Source organism: Aquarana catesbeiana, linkage group LG04 (genome assembly GCF_042186555.1).
Source record: "Aquarana catesbeiana isolate 2022-GZ linkage group LG04, ASM4218655v1, whole genome shotgun sequence".
Taxonomy (NCBI): Eukaryota; Metazoa; Chordata; class Amphibia; order Anura; family Ranidae; genus Aquarana; species Aquarana catesbeiana.
In genome coordinates, this window is record NC_133327.1 from 93783527 (window position 1) to 93805113 (window position 21587).

The 21587-nt window shown below is 40.3% G+C and overlaps 1 protein-coding gene across 1 annotated transcript in view; it reads right to left on the reverse strand.

Annotated features, from left to right (window-relative positions):
• Positions 1–21587, reverse strand: part of ATP6V1C2 (ATPase H+ transporting V1 subunit C2) — a 75832-nt gene that overhangs the window by 41104 nt on the left and 13141 nt on the right. Inside the window, exon 4 of the mRNA XM_073625384.1 lies at positions 10469–10554. Coding sequence (XP_073481485.1) covers positions 10469–10554 — 86 coding nt within the window. The remainder of the gene's footprint in view (positions 1–10468; positions 10555–21587) is intronic.

Below are 21587 nucleotides of genomic sequence, written 5' to 3' on the forward strand. Positions count from 1 at the left end.
TTTCCCCAGAAAAGTAAGCCCAGTTTCACACCTATGCGAATTAGATGCGGCTTACACCGCATCTAATTCGCAGGACATTTTAAAATACATTCATATGAATGCATCTGGTTCACATATGTGCGTTGCATTCGCACTGCGCATTTCACAAAAAACGTGTGCGTTTTCTGGGCATTGCGGTGCGAATCACGAGCCCCTTATCTTCTATGGGAACGCATCTGCTTCGCAGATGCATTGCGTTCTGAACATGGATTTTCTCCTTCTCCTCACTACACCTCCCCCTCTCCCCCCCCCTCTCCCTCCCCCTCTCCCTACTCACTGATCCTGAGCTAAAACGCAGATGAGCTTTTGAACAGGAGATTTTTATCTCCCCAGTGAAACCTGAGCTTCAATTCGCACCGCACATGTGTGAAACCGGGCTAAAAGAGTGGAAATTTTCCAATGGGGACACCAGTTGTGGTGACCTGAGGGTGCCCAAGGAATTCCCTTAATTTGCAGGGATTTCCTCTCACTTCCTGTTTGGCTATGGGACAGGAAGTGAAGGGAAATCTCCAGATTGGGACACAGATGGCGAAAAAAAAACTGACAGGGCATAAATCCTCCCTTACTCTATCCAGAATGAAGTTTGCTTATATTTCTACTTTAAACGTCTGATTATGTCTGATTAAGTGTTGCCATCCATTTAACATTGAGGAGTGTTCCCTTAAATCCCTATGTGTTCTGTGTGTTAAATACTTTTTTGACTATAGGGGAAAGAAGGAAAGAAGGAAAGAAAGAAATACATTAAAATACTTTTAGGTTAGGTTCACACTAGCCTGCACAGTAAAACAAAATGTTTTACTGTGCAGACTAGGATAGTTCCGGAAAGGGTTTCACACTCTTTTTACTTTTCAGGATACTGGATGCTACATATGTCATTTCAGCAGGTCAAGCTAGCAAGCACCAACTGTATGACAGCTGATGATCGGGACTGTCCTGCCTGCTTATTCTAACAGATGGCAAGTTTGTGTTCCCAAAACACCAGCAAAAAAGTGGGCAATTAAGTTGTGTCAGCTATAAGTATTTTAAAATTTAATTTTAGAGGGACCAAACCCCTAAAATGCTGTACTTTCATACCCTTTATGGATAAATATCCTCCTGTGCCTAGCCAAGGTCACATGAGCTACAGTATGGGTCCCTGCCTACGTTTGGCAAGAATCCTGTAATATTTTTTTAACATGTGATTCATAAACTCCTGCTATGAATAATAATAATATGCCCTTAGAAGAAGCAAGTATAATCACATGTAGTTACAGTGCATCCGGAAAGTATTCACATCGCTTCACTTTTTCCACATTTTGTTATGTTACAGCCTTATTCCAAAATGGATTAAATTCATTATTTTCCTCAAAATTCTACAAACAATACCCCATAATGGCAACGTGAAAGAAGTTTGTTTGAAATCTTTGCAAATTTATTAAAAATAAAAAACAAAAAAAAAATCAAATGTACATAAATATTCACAGCCTTTGCCATGACACTCAAAATTGAGCTCAGGTGTATCCTTTTTCCACTAATCATCCTTGAGATGTTTCTACAACTTGATTGAAGTCCACCTGTGGTGAATTCAGTTGATTGGACATGATTTGAAAAAAGGCACACACCTGTCTATATAAGGTCCCAAAGTTAACAGTGCATGTCAGAGCACAAATCAAGCAATGAAGTCCAAGGAATTGTCTGTAGACCTCCTAAACAGGATTGCATCGAGGCACAGATCTAGGGAAGGGTACAGAAAAACGTCTGCAGCATTGAAGGTCCCAATGAGCACAGTGGTCTCCATCATCCGCAAATGGAAGAAGTTTAGAACCACTAGGACTCTTCCTAGAGCGGGCTGCCTGGCCAAACTGAGCGATCGGGAGAGAAGAGCCTTAGTCAGAGAGGTGATCAAGAACCCATTGGTCACTCTGACAGAGCTCCAGCATTTCTCTGTGGAGAGAGGAGAACCTTCCAGAAGAACAACCATCTCTGCAGCACTCCACTAATCAGGCCTGCATGGTAGAGTGGCCAGATGGAAGCCACTCCTCAGTAAAAGGCACATGACAGCCCACCTGGAGTTTGCTGATAGGCACCTGAAGGACTCTCAGACTATGAGAAACAAAATTCTCTGGTCTGATGAAACAAAGATTGAACTATCCTTACAGTGAAGCATGGTGGTGGCAGAATCATGCTGTGGGGATGTTTTTCATCGGCAGGAACTGGGAGACTAGTCAGGACTGAGTCAGGACTGAGGGAAAGATGAATGCAGCAATGTACAGAGACATCCTTGATGAAAACCTGCTCCAGAGCGCTCTAGACCTCAGACTGAGGTGAAGGTTCATCTTCCAACAGGACAAAGACCCTAAGCACACAGCCAAGATAACAAAGGAGTGGCTATGGGACAACTCTGTGAATGTCCTTGAGTATCCCAGCCAGAGTCCAGACGTGAACCCAATTAAATATCTCTGGAGAGATGTGAAAATGGCTGTGCTCCGACGCTCCCTATCCAACCTGATGGAGCTTGAGAGGTCCTGCAAAGAAGAATGGGAGAAACTGCCCTAAAATAATTGTGCCAGGCTTGTGGCATCATACTCAAAAAGACTTGAGGCTGTAATTGGTGCCAAAGGTGCTTCAACAGAGTATTGAGCAAAGGCTGTGAATACTTATGTACATGTGATTTTTTTTTCGGGGTTTTTTTTAATACATTTGCAAAGATTTCAAACAAACTTCTTTTACATTGTCATTATCGGATATTGTTCGTAAAATTTGGAAGAAAATAATGAATCTAATCCATTTTGGAATAAGGTTGTAAAATAACAAAATGTGGAAAAAGTAAATACTTTTTGGATGCACTGTGTGCAGGAGATGGATCTGTGGCCTATAAAAAGAAATCTGAAATCCATTGTAGTAATAGCTGTCCAACTGTGAAAAGCACCTATGGCAGGAACAAGTTAAAAGTCTTTGCTGTCCGGGTGAAGGAGAAGCATGATATGAGCTGAGTACTGGGTTGTCTTTTCTCACTGATAGCTGACCCCAGCTATTGCTTTTCCATGTTAAGCACAAGGAGCCAGAAAACTGATACTGCCTGCATAGGACATCAACCATGCAATGTTTCCATTCCTCCTGAAATGTATGTATAGAAGAGGTAGACTTAACTACAACTCTTGTCAAACTGTAAACCTTTCTTAATATACTGTAAGTGCTAAGGATAGGTGCTAAAAACGTAAAGTGTTACTAAAACCACTACAGTAAAATCAGTCTGTATATGCAGTAAAGCATGCTTGTCATACTCACTGTGACATACGCATTGTGTAAAAAGGCTGTTTGATCCTGGCTTCTCTGATCCTGCCATCCTGCCATCCTTCCACTGTCCCCTAATATTTTACTGGTAACACAGAGTCTATGGAGTCTGGGTGCACATGCTCAGTTTGGTGTGTATTGCTAGAAAGGTTTTTTTTTTCTTGGGAGGATGCATGTGATCAACACAAGGCCAATCAGCATTGTCCAGATAGAGAGTCAGGGGTCTTGCAGTCTCATAGGACAGTCATAAAAATCCTCCTACAAGCTTTAACCAGTGCTTGGCTGGGCACTGATAGAAGTCATAAGACTGCTATATACTGCTGATGAGAAAAGGTATTTAGCAGTTTAAATTTACTGAAATAAGTGCATTTCCATGTTCTGTGTATTGTGGGAGACCAGATATAGTGAATGCAGGGTCCTGGGTTAAGTAACACTTTAAGACATTGGTCTTTATTTACTAAAGGCAAATCCACTTTGCACTACAAGTGCACTGCAAGTACACTTGAAAGTGCACTTGTAAGTGCAGTCGCTGTAGATCTCTGTAGATCTGAGGGGAAGCTCTGAAATGAGGGGAAGCTCTGCTGATTTTATCATCCAAATATGTGCAAGCAAAAATGCTGTTTTTTATTTGCCTTGCATGCCCCCCTCGGATCTACAGTGACTGCACTTGCAGTGCACTTGTAGTGCAAAGTGGAGTTGCCTTTAGTAAATAAACCCCTTTGTGTCCTAATGCCCACCAGCGCATATAAATCTATTCCTATTTATCAGCAGTAATATGGGGACTTTCCGTCTGCTGCCAGAACAAAATTAGATCAGGCTTAGCTCTTCTCAGCCATTCACAGAAAACCTTGTATTTTAATCAATGAATACAAAGCTCCTCTTCCACCCGCCTCTCAACCTCAGTCAGTCAGAGGAAGCCTTGAATTCATTCGTAATACATTGCTTCCTGTAAATGGCTGAGAAGCACTCATCCTGACTCGGTTTTGTTCCAACATCAGACAGGAAGTCGCCATAACGCTGCTACAGCAACATTTATAAGGCCTAGTAAAATACCTTTCTGGTGCCAGGGAGGCCTAACACAGCTAACTTTCTTACCCTTGGCCCTGTGGGATAATAATAGGAATAATGACCCTAAGCTATTAGATAAAGAAACTGTTGTGACCTTGACTGTAGGAATTAAAATAGGGCTGTAATAGAAGAAAACAGCAAAAAAGAACCAACCACACAAGACACGGTTGATGTCTGAGTCATACGGATATGGTGACCAGGCTACGAGGCCATTAAGTCACACATCCATCGTAACCTGATCACTGTACCCCTACAACCAGGGTGTCAATGTCTTCATTGGCCGAAGCCTGCAAAATCCATGCTGAAAGAAAAGCACACAGCACTCAAAGCCATTTACATACTGTTAGGTTTCAATTTCTTCTTTTTCCCTGGAAAAAAGATGACCTGTGAGAGTCATGCTTTATTAGTAAGTGGCCCAAGGTCCTTCTAAGACATAAGCAGCCCAGATCAAAGGTCACATTAGTAGGCAACACTATAAAGCTTCAGTAGAAAAGCTGATGGCCTGGTTCACACTGGTGTGGCATGCGCTATAACTTTGAGAGCATATGTCGCATGGCAAATCGCGTCCCATTCAGTGCAACGGAATCGTTCTAAAAGGAGCGATTTGAATCGCTCTGCCTTAGAAAAAGGTTCCTGCGCTACTTTTGGTCTGACTTTGGTACAACTTGCATAGACTTTTGTTAAAGAAGTCGCATTTACAGGGATAGGGACAATTGTAGACACACTCACTCAGGTTGAACTGGATGGACTGGTGTCTTTATTCAACCTTCAACCTTACAAACTATGTAACTATGTATATATATATATATATATATATATATATATATATATATATATATATGTATATGTATATATGTAAGTCGTGCTGAAGTCGCGCTGGAATGTCGGCTTCAAAGTCATGGCAGTGTGAACCAGGCCTTAACATTTAATTTGTGAAGTTATGACTGGACTACTGAAAGTGGAAGTCTGGTCTATATTTAGGTTTATCTAATCCTAAAGTGGTTGTTAACTCCTACATAAAACCAGTGTAGTGACTGGCTTCAGGTGATACACAGAGATTAAACAAATTCCTGCTACATAAGTTGTACCTTTTTATTTGCAGTCTTCTATTCTCTACAGCCCTTTACCGTGCTAAATTTATACAGCTTGTTTTAGCATTTAGAAAACATGGAGTGGGGAGCTGGGGTTACATTCTACAGAGCTCAGTGATGGGAGCTAAGAGCTTATTGGAGGGAAGGAACAACCCCCCCCCCCCCCCCCTCCCCTCACACAGCACACAGGAACAGAGCTCAGGCTGTCAGCCACAAGCTATGTGCTGGAGCTACCTTCCCTGTCACCTTTCTTACCTCTTGGTGTCAGGAAAACTTGTCAGAAGTGACTCACAGAGATAGCAGATGAATGAAGTAACAGACCGAAATTACACTTAGGGGTTGATTTACTAAAGGCAAATTGCACTCTGCAGTTGCTCCAGAGCTTTGTAAATGAGCAGAAGCTCTGCTGACTTTCACCATCCAATCATGTGCAAGCAAAAGTGCAGTTTTTTTTATTTTCCTTGCATGTGATTGAGTATTCTTTACAAAGTGAAGCTTTACCTCATTTACTAAGCTCTGAAGCAACTGCACTTTGGAAAGTGCACAGTCTATTTACCTTCAGTAAATCAACCTCACGGTGCTCTTAATTGAGACACACTATAGAGGGATATGCTGTGTTCATATTTCATGTCTGAAGTTTACAACCACTTTGAACCTACTCCTACCTCTCATTGTAAGTCATATACTAACTAGCCTGTAGAGGGAAGATGTATATACTTACCAAATCTAAGGGTGCTCTGGTCTGGTCACCCCAGAATCTGGCTTTAGAGAAGAGGAGAGAGCACCGAGAACTGCTGCAAAGCCAGGGTGGTAATATCATCCATAGGCTTACTAGGGGCATTTTTTGCCAGATGTTCTTCCTCTTCCCTGGATCCGAGTTGGTAGCCGATCACATAACTGAACCTGAGTGTCCTTAGATTAGGCAAGTATACACATCTTCCCTCCACAGGGTAGTTAATATTGGACATGAAGATGGGAGCAGGTTTAAGATTAGACCAGACTTCTACTTTAAATCTGAATCAATACTTTTCTAATATTAATTTTGTGTATAATAATAAATTCATTGAGAAAAGGGGGCTTTGGACTATAAAACAAAGAGCCTATTCAACGCATGACTTCTAGGACTGACATAAAGACAGAACATGATCGTCTTGAAGTATATCTAAACCAAAAACATTTTTGTTTTGTTTTGGATAGATGTCTTCTTTGCCACTGGAACAGAAAGTGTTTGGAAACCCCAAATTTAACAGTTACAGAAACAGAGAGGAAAACCTCAAATGATACCTTTTCTTTTAATAATTTTCCGAGAGGGAATTTCCCCTGGCTTTGGAGAGATTTCTGTTTACTTCCTGCTTTGTAACCAGCACAGGAAGTGAAGGGTAATCTTCCAAATGGAACGTTTCTTTTGATATGTTTAAAGAAGAACTCTATACTTAGAATAACCTATTTTTGAAATTTACATTGGGCCAGCTTGGCTACCTGGTAAGTATCGATATGTCACAACTGGAGGGCTTTAGGAGAGTATCAAAATCATGGTAATAGTTTGGGCCACATACAGAAAACACTTTTCTGTGCTGGAGGTTCTGGAGCGACTTCCCTTCTGCTAAACTGAACATAGGGCGTTGCTCGTTTGGCACCTCCGTCAATCAGAGCAGTCTGGGTTGTAATAGACAGGCACCTGTGTCTCTGTGTAGAATGTAGGCAGAGATGATGCCAGGAAGAGTGGGTGCTGTTTTCATTTTAAGTCATCAAATTCACAAAAGCATTTAAAAAAAACCAAAAAAAAAAAAACCATACAATTCATACAGCAAGCAAACCATAGTATAAGAATCTATAATAAGGTGAAATAGCTCTCACTGAAACATACAGTATGCATAATGATAAAAATGAATACAAATTAAATAATGAAACACTTTACTATGACGTCACTTTTCTTTGAAAGGTACTCCAACTGAACCCAGTGAGAGTTCACTGAGCTGATTTGTTGACATCTCAGCACTCCCATAAAAGTCATAAATATAACTCATATTGGTTGTAATAAGTCTAAATTGTCAGTTTCTTTCTATTGTTTTTTTGCAGTGCAAATGTAACATTCCCTTACACTTGATCCTAAGGCTCCATTTCACACATGAGCGCATACAAAACATCTTTTGGGCGACACGCGTCCCGCAATTTTGTTTGCACAATTTTGGGGTGCCATTAGAAATTGTGGCATGGCAAAATTGCGGCCTGATCGGGGTGTCATTAGAAGTAATGGCATCACAAATGCGCCTCACGTTTTGCAGCCATTTTTAATAGCGGGGTGGAATTGCGATGATTCCTCCTGCGATCATGTGTGAATGGAGCTTTAGAGAAAAAAAGCCTTAGGAACATTCAACCAGAAGAGTTAAAGAACATTTGATCGATAGAAATAATAGCCAAACTCTATAGGCTTAGAAGTTAGAACATTTGACCAGAAGGGGAAATAATATGACCCCCTGCTGTGTGTACAGAATGTATGGAGATTCCTGTGCTCACCACCAACAGTGTAATGAACAGCAGCGGCTGGTCCAAAGGGGCACAGGGGCACCAGCCCCCTAATCTCCATGCACCACCCCCTAATCTCCATGCGGGGTGCCGGACTCGTAGGTTTCTATAAGTTTTTTTTAATTTTTTAAGCACATGATTAGAGCTTGAGGCTCTAATTGGTTTAAAAAAGGTTGGGCTCAGGGCCTATCCTCCTGTACCCCTGGATAGGAGGGTGGCGGGGGCGGCAGCATGTAGAGTAACCGATCCTTCCATGCAGCCGCTGAACCCTCCTCTCCCTCCCACAGACATTTAGCAGCTGCAGGAGGGAAATGGAGGGTGTATTTGCTCCATATGCCGCTCCCACCGCCGCCCTATGCCTGTCCTTCTGCCTAGGGGCTCCTGTGTCCTTTCCTGGCCCCCCTCGCTCCTGTCAAAATGGAGAGCGGTGAAGGAGGTGATAAATGTGTAATTTACCGCCTCCTTCCTTGTTTTAATGAATAGAGTTAGTGATCGCTAATGCTTCCTTTTTTTTTATTCATAGCTAGGGAATAGTAAACTGTGTTTTCTATGCCTCAGTTTATGAGTGAACAGGAAGCTCTGTACAGAGCTATTCCTGTTCATTCATTCTGTGCAGCTGAGGCTGCAGAGAAAGGGACTGATGAATCTGTCCTCAGTCTCTTTCTCTATCTTAAAAGTGAGACCCCTGATATTTCACCAAAACCCTCAATGGGGGTCCTAAAAAAAATAATAAAAAATAAAATTGTAAAAAAAATAAGATAATTAAATGGTAAAAAAAATTATAGAAAAATAAAACAAAAATTAAAAAAAAGACTGCCGCCAGTGGCAGAACTACCAGGGTCACACTTGCGACTGCACTCTGGCATTCCACCACCATGGGGGGACCCCAACACGGCAGGAATGTGGCCTGCTGCGGAACCCTAATAAAGGGTCCCACGATGTGAGTAAAGGTCCCCAGGATCAGTGGGAAGGGCCAGGGCCCTGAAGGTTCTAGTTACGCCTCTTCCTACAGGTAACCCTCCTCAGAAAAAACATGCCACTAGAGCTCCCCCCCCCCTTCCCTTTCTTTCCATCCAGCCATTTGCAGGACAGGCTGAAAATTACAAAAATGCATCCATAGCCTAGCATCTGTTCTGGGCTGTTCAAACTACATGCATATGCAGTGCGTCCTCTCCCGTGCGGCCACTCTGGGCAGTTCAAACGTCGCATATGCGCAGTACAGTCTTTTTCTCTTGTTGTAATGAGAAGACCAGCACCACTTACAACAGGAGGAGCTCTATTGTGTACTATTCATTTGATATAGAATTGCATAGGGTAATTTTTAGAACATCTTTCTGAAAGTGAACTTACACTTTAAAAAAGCGGGATTCCGGCCTTAAAAAAAAACAAAATTAAAAGTCAGCAGCTACAAACACTGTAGCTGCTGACTTTAAATAAGTACTTACCTGTCCTGGGTGCCCGCGATGTCGGCCGCCCGAGGCCGACCCGTCCTTCGGCTCTCGGGTCCCGGCACCGCCATCCTAGGTAAGGGAAACAGGCAGTGGAGCCTTGCGGCCTCACTGCCAGTTTCCTGCTGCGCACGCACAAACGGCGCAGCGCTCTGTGAATGGCCCCGTGGTGTTCTGGCCTATAGGTGTGAGCAAATGGCATGCTGCTGCCATGTTGGTTTGATTCGGTGAGGAAGTCCTTACCCACGGACGATACGCGTGCGAGGGGCTCTGTGACGTCAGTACAGCCACCTATCTGTTTTTTTATTTCTACATGCCATATATTCCTGCAATGGGATTCAGTGTTATCTTTGTGAGTAACATCTTTTATTTAATATAGTTGTCATTTTGATCACATGGAGAGCACTATGTCCTGTCACTTTGTTTTAACATGACTTATACCTGCCGATGAGATTGTCATTTGGATACTGCAAGTCTTGGGGGACAACATATATGGCCAGCCTTTTCATCTCCATGATTACCCTGTGGAAGGGACTGCATGAGTGACCTATCTGTTAGCGCAGAGGGTCTACTCAATAAGGTGAGCGGCCTATACTTCTGGTGGTGGAACACAGTGGTGTTGATACACGAATGTCAAGTTTATCTTATCACTGCACCTTTCCTTACCGTCTGAAGAGTTTCCTCTCTACTTGTGGACAATCATTTATTTCTTCAGATTAAGATATTTTTTGGGACTTTGCCTCACATTCAATTTATTTATCTGTTCCTTCTAAGCGCTGCACTGCTTTGTATTAATAACAAATAGAAACTAACTTTGCAGACATTTTACGAACATTACGATTATTAGTAATGACTTTTGAGCAAATGCTGAGACATTTACAAAGCATTTTTTTTAGAAATATACCTTTTACAGGGAGCTATTTATGTTATCAACTATTCTTACAGATTGAAGCTATAGCCATATGCTTCAATAATTGTCTATCCACCTGATAACTTCTTCCTGATTATCAAACACAGGCCTACCTCCATTGGCCAACAGGTTTTCCTGGGCTTTCTCTGCAGAATCATTCATGACTTCTCCTATATACTGAGCAATCTTCTTAATGACACTAGAAAAGAGAAGGTTGTACAATATGACCATACGATCAAGCATCACTCTTATTTAGTTAAAGCATAGCCAAAACATATACCACCAAAAGGAAATCAATATATCGACTATACAGATACTTTTGTAAGTTAAGACAATGCAGAATTTACAACTTCAGAATACTGAGTAATATTAGTTAAATAAAGCTCCAGCCAAAAAATAACAAAATAAAATGACTAGCAAATTAAAAATAAGATAACAAAACAAGCTTTTGCTGTAATATTCAACTTCAATCCAGAGATTTCCCCCCATAGTACTTTTTTTCTGCCAAAAGATGTCCTCAATCTGATGGCCACCATGCACGAGATTGCGCTGTGCTTTTTGATTGTTCCGTAGCCTCCTGGGACATGTTAGTTGCAGACTGGGGAGGGGGGGGGGTGGTATAATGGGTGGTCAAACTTATATAGTTCTTGTGTAGGCGAGAATTGTAGAAGTGTGAGCAGGTACAAAACAAAAAAACCTAACAAATACATAAGAGGAGAAGCACTATAGCAGTACTTTTACTTTTAAGGCATGACAATTGCAGCAGGTTTTGGTTTTGTGACAATCATAATGGTAGGCAGGAGGCCTCCAAATCCTTCCTGTAACAGGGATCATGGTTAATGCTACATCCAGTGATGGATCCAAGTATGGCCACTGCCCCTTTTTTCTACCATTGCCTTTTGGGTTAAACACAAACCATTCCACAAATCATTGCCTGTGCTGCAGTGAGGCCTAACTGGCATGCCTGTATTTGGAAATGTTCTATCTACCTTGACCCTGAGATTCTCATAGCTCACAACTGTCACTGATTTTGAAGGGCTGTCCCTGATTTGGAGCAATGTCCCTCTGTCCCTCTTCCCCCCTCATTTGTCCCTCATTTTTTTCTGATCCATATAGTTGTATACAAAATGCACTTTTTATCTTTCAAAATGTGTTTCTCAGTGCTAAACCTTTCATCTAAATTCAAAATTGCTGCATTTGTAAATGTTAAAAGCCAATATAAAGGAATAGGAATGGGAAAAAAAAGTCCTTGTGGATTTAATTACCTTTTTTTTGGTTAATTCTCCTATAAGGGGGTGTGTCAGGGGGCGTGTCCTATGCCTACATACATTCGCAAGTAGGTGTCCCTCATTCCCATCTCAAAATATTGGGAGGTATGGATTCTTCCCAATATGGTGCCATCTTCAATGGTAAGGCAGGTTTGCTTGCAGTGCTCCTCTCATTGGTTACAATAAACAAGATATGGCTAAAGTTTATGGCTATCTGACCATCAAGTCTATATTCCATTCCAATCCATTCCAAACCCATGGGCTTTAAAGTGGAACTGTTGTGTTAGGAAAAAAAAAAATGCTAGTGGGTAGGCTTTTATTGCAGTACAAACTCCGTATGTCTCATCTGCAATAAATGCTTCTTACTTTCCTGCTAGAATGAACACTGATCCCTGTTCGTCAGAATGAACACTAGTCTATGCATTCGCAGCTCAGTGTACATTCTCAGTATACGTTTGTTACTGGAATGAATGAATGAACTGTGTGCATTTACGGGAGTTGCATCATCCTAGACCGGCCAATCAAAATGGCTGAAGATGAAGGACATTGAATAGCTGGAGAGTGTAAGTGTTGCTTTAATATGGCTGTAAGTAAAGGTGCACAGTGCAAACAGACTTTAATTAGAAGTGAGTTGAAGTGGAACAGGACACAAAGTCTCAAAAACCTGTCTACTGTCCAAGAGAGACATGGAAAAACACTCAGAGACTGCCCACGGTAAATAAATAATGACAGTAGATGGAACATCAGTCTGAGCACCTCTAGTCTTTTCTCTTATACTGGCTGGGAAGAGTGCTGACAGGATCTGCCTGTTTGATAACACCAGCCGTGGTCCCTGGCTTCTGAATTCTGTATATAACTCAATATAGAGTGGAGCATGACTGCAGAGACTCTAAAAAGTGGAAGAGCTCATCACAAGCAGGACTGCAAGTTCCAGCTTGCTGCTAGCTAGGCTTGATATAGACAGTTTAAATTGTTTTAAATGGCTGATTATGTATATGTGAACAAAGATGAGTTTAAAACACAGTAACTGGAGGAACGATTGCTGGAATTTTGATTCAATAGGTACATTAGAGTTAGGCTTGCCACCTCTCCAGGATTCACCCAGACAGTTCGGGTTTTGAATCATTTGTCCGGGTTTCAGTCCGCCGACACTCTGACACATTATTCAGACCGGACTGTGTTCCTTATGCTCAAGGGGGCTCCTGGGTCCACCATGTGACACCAGGACAGGAGGGGTGGTGGGGGTGGCATTTACTAGAACCAATCGGCTGTATCTTCCTCCTGCAGCAGCTGAAAGCTTCTCCTCCTCTCCCTCTCGCTCATCACAGAGCACTTCCCATTCATCACTGTGTAGTGCAGCTGAGACTGCAGAGAAAGGGACTGGGGAATCTCTGTCCTCAGTCCCTTTCCCTGTCTCAAAAGTGAGACATCAGGGGTCTGTTTAAACCCCTGATATTGCACCAAAGCCCCTCAACAGGGCTGTTAAAATTGTAAAAAAAAAAAAATGTAAAAAAAATAAAATAATAAAAATAAAAAACTACTGACACTGCCCTATTGACATCAACCTCTGCTCTACTGACACTGTCTTCTGCCCTGCTGACAAAGTCCACTGCCCTACTGGCACCATCCACTGCTCTATTGACTGACACCATACTGCTACCAACCTCTGTCCTATTGACACATCCACTGCTCTACTGACACCAACCTCTGCCCTACTGACACATCCACTGCTCCACTGACACCATCCACTGCTCTACTGACACCTTCCACTGCTCTACTGACACTGTCCACTGGACTCCAGACACCGTCCACTGCTCTACTTACACTGTCCACTGCCCTACTGACTGACACTGTCCACTTTTAAAGTAGGCTTTTTATATGTTTACAGTACATTTGTTTTATTGATCTAAGCATATTTTAAGGGTACAAGAATGCTTTTGTTTTATTGAACCAAGCTCCTTTAAGCCCCACCCACTGTTAACACAATTTGTCCATACCCACTGCTCACAGAGGAGCGCAATGAATGCCATATTACTATTCTACTTGGAACACCCAAGGGTGTCCCAGGTCATTTACAATCCTATAGTGTATACTACAAAAAAAAAATTGCCATGCACCACTAAAGTGCTGGGGTTTGGCTAGAAGAAAAGGTGGCAAGCCTAATTAGAGTGTATACAATGAATGCAAATCACATATAGATCAAACAATTATGGTAAAGGTTGGTTAGGCAAATATTATCAGCTTAGACTATATGAGCTATTCTCTGTATATTCTATGAAAGAGGCACATATTCTATGAAGGAGGCATACTGTATGTTCTATGGAAGAGGTATATTTTCTATGGGTGAGTTATATATTCTATGGAGGGGGTATATTTTCTATAGAGGAGTTATATATAATATGGAGGCGTTAAATATACTATGGAGGAGGTATATATTCTATGGAGGAGGTACAGTATATCATCTATGGAGGAGGTATACAGTATCTCACAAAAGTGAGTACACCCCTCACATTTTTGTAAATATTTTATTATATCTTTTCATGTGACAACACTGAAGAAATGACACTTTGCTACAATGTAAAGTAGTGAGTGAGTGTACAGCTTGTATAACAGTGTAAATTTGCTGTCCCCTAAAAGTGATTCCAAATTGGGCCCAATCAGCCATTTTCCCTCCCCGGTGTCATGTGACTCGTTAGTGTTACAAGTTCTCAGGTCTGAATGGGGAGCAGGTGTGTTAAATTTGGTGTTATCCCTCTCACTCTCTCATACTGGTCACCGGAAGTTCAACATGGCACCTCATGGCTAAGAACTCTCTGAGGTTCTGAAAAGAAGAATTGTTGCTCTACATAAATATGGCCTAGGCTATAAGAAGATTGCCAAGACCCTGAAACTGAGCTGCAGCATGGTGGCCAAGACCATACAGCAGTTTAACAAGACAGGTTCCACTCAGAACAGACCTTGTTATGGTCGACCAAAGAATTTGAAAGCAGGTGCTCAGCGTCATATCCAAAGGTTGTCTATCATACACCGCACACTGCATCAAATTGGTCTGCATGGCTGTTGTCCTAGAAGGAAGCCTCTTCTAAAGATGATGCACAAGAAAGCCCTCAAACAGTTTGCTGAAGACAAGCAGACTAAGGACACGGATTACTGGAACCATGTCCTGTCTTTTAATGAGACCAAGATAAACTTATTTGGTCCAGATGGTGTCAAACGTGTGTGGCGGCAACCAGGTGAGTACAAAGACAAGTGTGTCTTGCCTACAGTCAAGCATGGTGGTGGGAGTGTCATGGTCTGGTGCTGCATGAGTGCTGCCAGCACTGGGGAGCTACAGTTCATTGAGGGAAACCTGAATGCCAACATGTACTGTGATATACTAAAGCCGAGCATGATCCCTTCCCTTCGGAGACTGGGCCGCAGGGCAGTATTTCGACATTATAATGACCACAAACACACCTCCAATACGACCACTGCCTTGCTTAAGAAGCTGGGGGTAAAGATGATGGACTGGCCAAGCATGCCTCCAGACCTAAACCCTATTGAGCATCTGTGGGGCAACCTCAAATGAAAGGTGGAGGAGCGCAAGGACTCTAACATCCGCCAGGTCCGTGATGTCAACGTGGAAGAGTGAAAGAGGACTCCAGTGGCAACCTGTGAAGCTCTGGTGAACTCCATGCCCAAGAGGGTTAAGGCAGTGCTGGAAAATAATGGTGGCACAAAATATTGATACTTTGGGCCCAATTTAGACATTTTAACTTAGGGGTGTTCTCACTTTTGTTGCCAATGGTTTAGACATTAATGGCTGTGTGTTGAGTTATTTTGAGGGGACAGCAAATTTACACTGTTATACAAGCTGTACACTCACTACTTTACATTGTAGCAAAGTGTCATTTCTTCAGTGTTGTCACATGAAAAGATAGAATAAAACATTTACAAAAATGTGAGGGGTGTACGCACTTTTGTGAGATACAGTATATTCTATGGAGGAGGTATATATTCTGTGGAGGTATATATTCTAAGGAGAAGGTAAATTTTCTCAGGAGGAGGTATATATTATCTATGGAGGAGGTTTGTTTTTTATGGAGGAGTTTTATATTCTGTGGAGGAGGTATATATTCTTATAGAGGAGGCCTATATTCTATGGATGAGGTACTGTACATACAGTATTCACTAATTTCTTAACCCATTTAGAATCTTCATTAATCTTCTTCTTCATCCGTGAAGGGGGACTCCCATAGCCCCCCTGAAACATACTGGCTTAACCTGTGGACGTCTACCAGTGGAGTGGCGGGGACATAGACAGCAATGAAAACCTATATAAAGGACCAAATATACAAAGCTTTAGTAATATACACAGCGTTTTTAATAAATAGATTTCTATATTGGTAAGCCTTTATAACTATATATAATGTATAATTAGATAAATAAATAAATAGGTCCCTATATAATTAGAGATGCGCACAATGAAAAATTTTGTTTTGTTTTGCCTTCGTTAAGTTAATAATTTTGTTTTGTCATATTTGTTATGTTAGAATGATTTTTTTTTAAATTCATTTCATATAGTCGTTATTTTCAAATATGTATTCCTTTTTTTCAGATCGATACAAATTTTGAAATTCAAATTTCGGAAGAGGGCTATATTCATTCTATTTTATTTTATTCTATTCTATTCCATTTTTTTCTATTCTACTCTTTTCTATTCTATTTTACTCCTTATTTATATTCTATTTAATTTTATTCTACTCTTTTATTTTCTAGTCTATTTTTTTCTATTCTGTTTTATTCTTTTCTATTCTATTCAGTTTTATTGTATTCTTTTATTTTATATTCTATTCTATTTCTTATATTGTATTCTATTCTTTTCTATTACATTATATTTTATTTTATATTCTATTCTGTTTTATCATTTTCCATTCTCTACAGGTTTATTATATTCTTTTATTTTATATTCTATTCATTTTTTTCTATTATATTATATTCCTTTATTTTGTATTCTATTATTTTATATTCCATTCTATTGTTTTCTATTCTATTCATTTTCAATTTTATTCCATTCTATTCTGTTTTACTCCATACTATTCTATTCTATGTCATTCTATTCTGTTATTTTCTATTCTTTTTTATAAAACACCCTAAGAATCATCATCTTTTTTCACTTTTATAGCTTACTGTATTTATTGCAATATGTTTCCATTTCAAATTCATTTTCAAATTCAAAATCATTTTCGAATTCAAAATCATTTTTGAATTCAAATTTGAAATCATTTTCGAATTCAAATTTGATATCATTTTCGAATTCGAAAAATTGTTTTATTATAATTTATTTTTCGGATTCGTTGAAATTCATTACTGTTGTGATTCAGAAATTCGGATACATCCAAATCTCAGAATAAAGAAAATTTGTCTGAATTTTGTTTTATACCTAAATGAACCACACATGTCCATACATAATAACACCGGTAAGGCTTTCTACACAGTAGTAATTTAGGTATTAGCTATGCATGGCTGTGGGTGAACAGTATTTATTGCCTCCCAAATTTCAGCTACAAGACCTTGTCAGTGGTACTAGCCATTCCACATTTTAGCCAAAACTAGAAAAATGGCAATATGTACACTATAAGTATATACTGTATGAAGGCTATGATTTAGTGTTTCAGTTTAGACATAAGAAGACATAAAGCTGGCAAGAAGTGGGCAGTAGATAGTGGGATACGGGCAGCTATAGCTAAATGTGTGCAAGTGTACCTGATAAGAGTCTGCAGACAGAATGAACGAGCCTAAAGATGTTCTACAAGATGCTCACAAGGGAGAAGTTTACTACCTTTTGGGGGTAACAGTAATATTAGGGACTTACGCTTAGAAATATTCCACAACTCTATGTCATTGGTGTTAGCATGGAATGAGCCAGTGACTGAGCTGCCTCACAAGGTCACCTCATTTTACCTTCTTCCAATGAAGGATGTGCCTATTCTTTTCCTGATTAAATATTGAAAAGTCTACTTTGATTGCACACATTTCACACAGCTCGGGGAGTTCAATTCTTGTGCTCTACTCTGTTTACAAACAGCCCGACACACTATCCACATGGGATCACAAGCGATGGGTGGACAGTTCACAGTGAACCTGGACTTGCTGTGCTATCCCCGGGTACACATATTGTACATTCAGGCAGTTTTCTGTAAAAAATGCCCATTGCAGCGGCACACAGAAGGCCAAGGAGCACAAAGTACAGGAAAATGTTCTGTTACTTTAGTGCTTTCACTTCACATCTGAGCTGGAAAAGGACTAAACTGCATGCATTTAATTAGACTAGCCTTAATTTATATATATATATATATATATATATATATATATATATATATATATATATATATATATATATATATACTGTATATGCACCATTGTCAGCTTACTACAACTGTGCAAAGTGTATATAGGTTATAGGAGAGCCACTGTGTTAAAACCCCACTGAGCTTTCAAGTTTAACTGAAGGCAAAACTTTTTTTTCGTTTTAAGCCTCGTATACACACGATCAGATTTTTCGACAGGAAATGTGTGATGGCAGGTTTAAAAATTTTCCGCAGACAAATGTGTGTTGTCGGATTTTCCAAACGTGTGCACACAAGTCCATCGGACAAAAGTCCAAAGTATAAACACGCATGCTCGGAAGCAAGGAGCCAGAAGCGGTCGGTCATGTAAACTAGTGTTCGTAATGGAGAATTAACAATCGTGATGTGGCAAATTACGAAATCTCGAAATGCAGCGCACATTCTCTTCTTCTTTAATGGGATAATAATGAAGCTGCTTTGCTGGTGATACTGATGGAGTTATTGCAAATTCATTTTCAAAGGCTTTTTTTTCTAGTGATATCAAGAATAATATTATTATGCTTTTTCTTTTTTTTTTTTTTTTTTTTTGGGCAAGTTACCACAACACATTTTTTTTATTGTGCATTAAAAAAAGACAAACAAATAAAATTTTAGACATGTTATCTGCCAATAGAACTTAACCAAAAAGTGCATTCTATGCATCCAAAAATATAGAAAAAATAACAAATCTAATCATTATTATTCAACCAAAAAATAAAATAAAAGCCTCATACATGTGTCCTGCTTCTTAATATAGGGGGTCAACAATGCCAAGAGTTGGTGAAAGCAGGGGTCCGTCATCCAGAGATAATTCCGAAAAACATCTGGATTATTCTCCTGGAGCTCCCGCAGCAAAGGCATATGACATAATTGGTCATGATTAATAAAGCAACCAATTTTTGGTCCAAGTACTCCTCCTCCTCCTGTTCCTGGACTGGACTTGGGTCAAAGCAATAACTCCAAGGCCAATAATAAATAACACGTTATGTCCTCCGATTCCGCAACATGTCTGGTTGACGAAAGGCCATTCAGAAACGAACTGAAAAGCACGAAATTGAAAGCGTGAACTGTAAAGCGCTAAATAAAAAGTGCGAAATGAAAAGTGCGAATCAACACTCACCAAACTTTTACTAACACAAAATTAGCAGAAGGAGCCCAAAGGGTGGTGCTAAAGAGCTGAAAAACCACGTAGTATGAAACTACGTTCGTGTTTGTTGGCTGACAATTCCTTGCCGTTTGTATGCAAGACAAAATCCAGGCACACGCCTTCGGACAAAAGTCTGAGGTTTCGTCTGCTGAAAATCTGATCGTGTGTACGAGGCTTTAGAGTGGAGAAGGATTAGGACACCTGTCAGGTTTTTCCTCCTGTCTGTGTCCTGTTAAGGAGATTCACCCTCTCTATTTGTCTTGGTGACCGAAAGTGAAAGAAAATCTCAGATTTTGAGTGGACACCAGAACAGAAAGAGGAGAAATCTTCATGACTACTTCCAGGGTTTTGCCTCAATTTGGAAAGATTTCCTCTCACTCCTTGTTGTGGTATGGGATAGGGAGCAAAGAAAAATCTCCCCAATGGAACATAAAGGGCAAAAAAAAAATGGACAGGTGTTATAGCCCTTCCTTATTCTATCCACAGTGAAAAAAAAATAAATAAAACTGGTTGCATGACAATAAACGTGTTTTATCCTAGCATTACTTATTTATATCCTGCAAAAATGGGGATTCAGAACAAAATTTTGGAACACAGTTGCAACTGTGCTGATTTTAAATACTCCACATTCTCCCTATTTTAGGGGTACCAAACAAGGTTGTCCTCTCTCTCCCTTGCTCTTGCAATTGAGCCCTTAGCCCAACTCATCAGAGAACACCCTGTTACTGGCCCCATGATTGGTGTACACCAGCATAAGCACAGACTTTTTTTTAGACAACATTATAATATTTATCACAAACCCTTCCATTTCCCTAACACATTTTTTCCCCTTTTTGATCCAATTGGGCAAACATTCAGGCCTTTAGGTCAACCATACCAAATCTAAAGTCCTAAGTTTATCACTGACACAATGTTTGTTTTGCTCCCTTCAAGACTCATTCCTCTTTCAATAGAACACGACACACCTATACCTGGAAACTTTTCCTCACTTAAGTAGCCCATAGATGAGTAATTTTTTTCATTCAACCAGCAAAAATTACTTGATTACCCTATCCATACACTTGCTGTGGATGAGGGAATTCCTCCTGCTGAGCTATTGTATTCTGACAGTGAGGAGACTTCCCCAACATCGGAATACACTGATCAGCACTGCTGGCTAAAGCCGGCAGTGCTGATCAGTCTGCTTCTAGCTTCAATCAGCTTCTAACTTCAGCTTGTTTAATTGACAACAAAACCTGGAAGCTGATTGGTTCTATGCAGAGCAGCACCAGATTTTGCATTCTCCAGTTTTAGTAAATCGACCCCAATGTCTTTTTCAGGAAGGCCTTGCATATTTCATCAAGACAATGCTAAACCACTTACTGCATCCATGACAACAGCATGGTTTCATAGCAGAAGAGTCCGGGTGCCTGCCTGTTATGCAGACCTTTCATCAGTTGAAAATATTTGAAGCATCTTGAAACTAAAAATACAACAAAGAAGACCCAGGACTGCTGAACAGTTAGAATCCTATATCAGGCAAGAATGGGACAACATTCCTTTCCCAAAACTCCAGAAACTGGTCTCCCCAGTTCCCAGACATTTACAGAGTGTTGTTAAAAGAAGATGAGATGCTACAAAATGGTAAACATGGCTCTGCCCCAACATTTCTGAGACGTGTTGCTGCCATCAGTTTCAAAATTACTTTTTTCCCTTAATTGGAACATTTTCTCAGTTTAAACATTTGATATGTTTTCTTTTTTTTTATTGTGAATAAAAAATATGGGTTTATGAGATTTGCAAATCATTGCATGCTGTTTTTATGTAAATTTTACACAACTTTTGTGGAATTGGGGTTGTGTAGATGTAGATCTTTGGTGGCATTAATGGAATTGATTTTACTCAGTAATAAAGTGCGCAAACTATCTATACTGTATACCGATGACAAAAATGCATTATTAGTCAGATTGGAGGGTCAACTTTTTCAGTACAGTCCCAATGTAATCCTGCAAACAATCTAAAAAGATACCACTTAATGATGTCATCACACAGCACACAATGATGTCACTGGTCTTTAGCCTATGAATGCTCTTGATGCCTATGCAACTTAAACTGGCCAATCACTAGTTTTCAGTAGATTTGAACTGTTAGATCAGCAACAACTAACATTAATTATATAATCTTAGGGCCAATCTGCATGCATATAAATTGAATAGATTTCTTAACATAGATGTAAACCCTAACTGAATTTAGTTAGCACAGTCTATCATTAAATATTGCCATGTTTTTTTTTTCCATTTAAAGATGCTGTTTTAATGTTTTTTCATCCTTTGTTGCATCTGATTTAGGCCTCTTTCACACGGGGCAGATCAGTCATGATCCGCCCCGTGAACATCCGCTTGCTCAGCGGGGATAGCTCCGCCGATCCCCGCTGAGCAGGAAGATGACAGGTGCATCGCTGCACACTGTG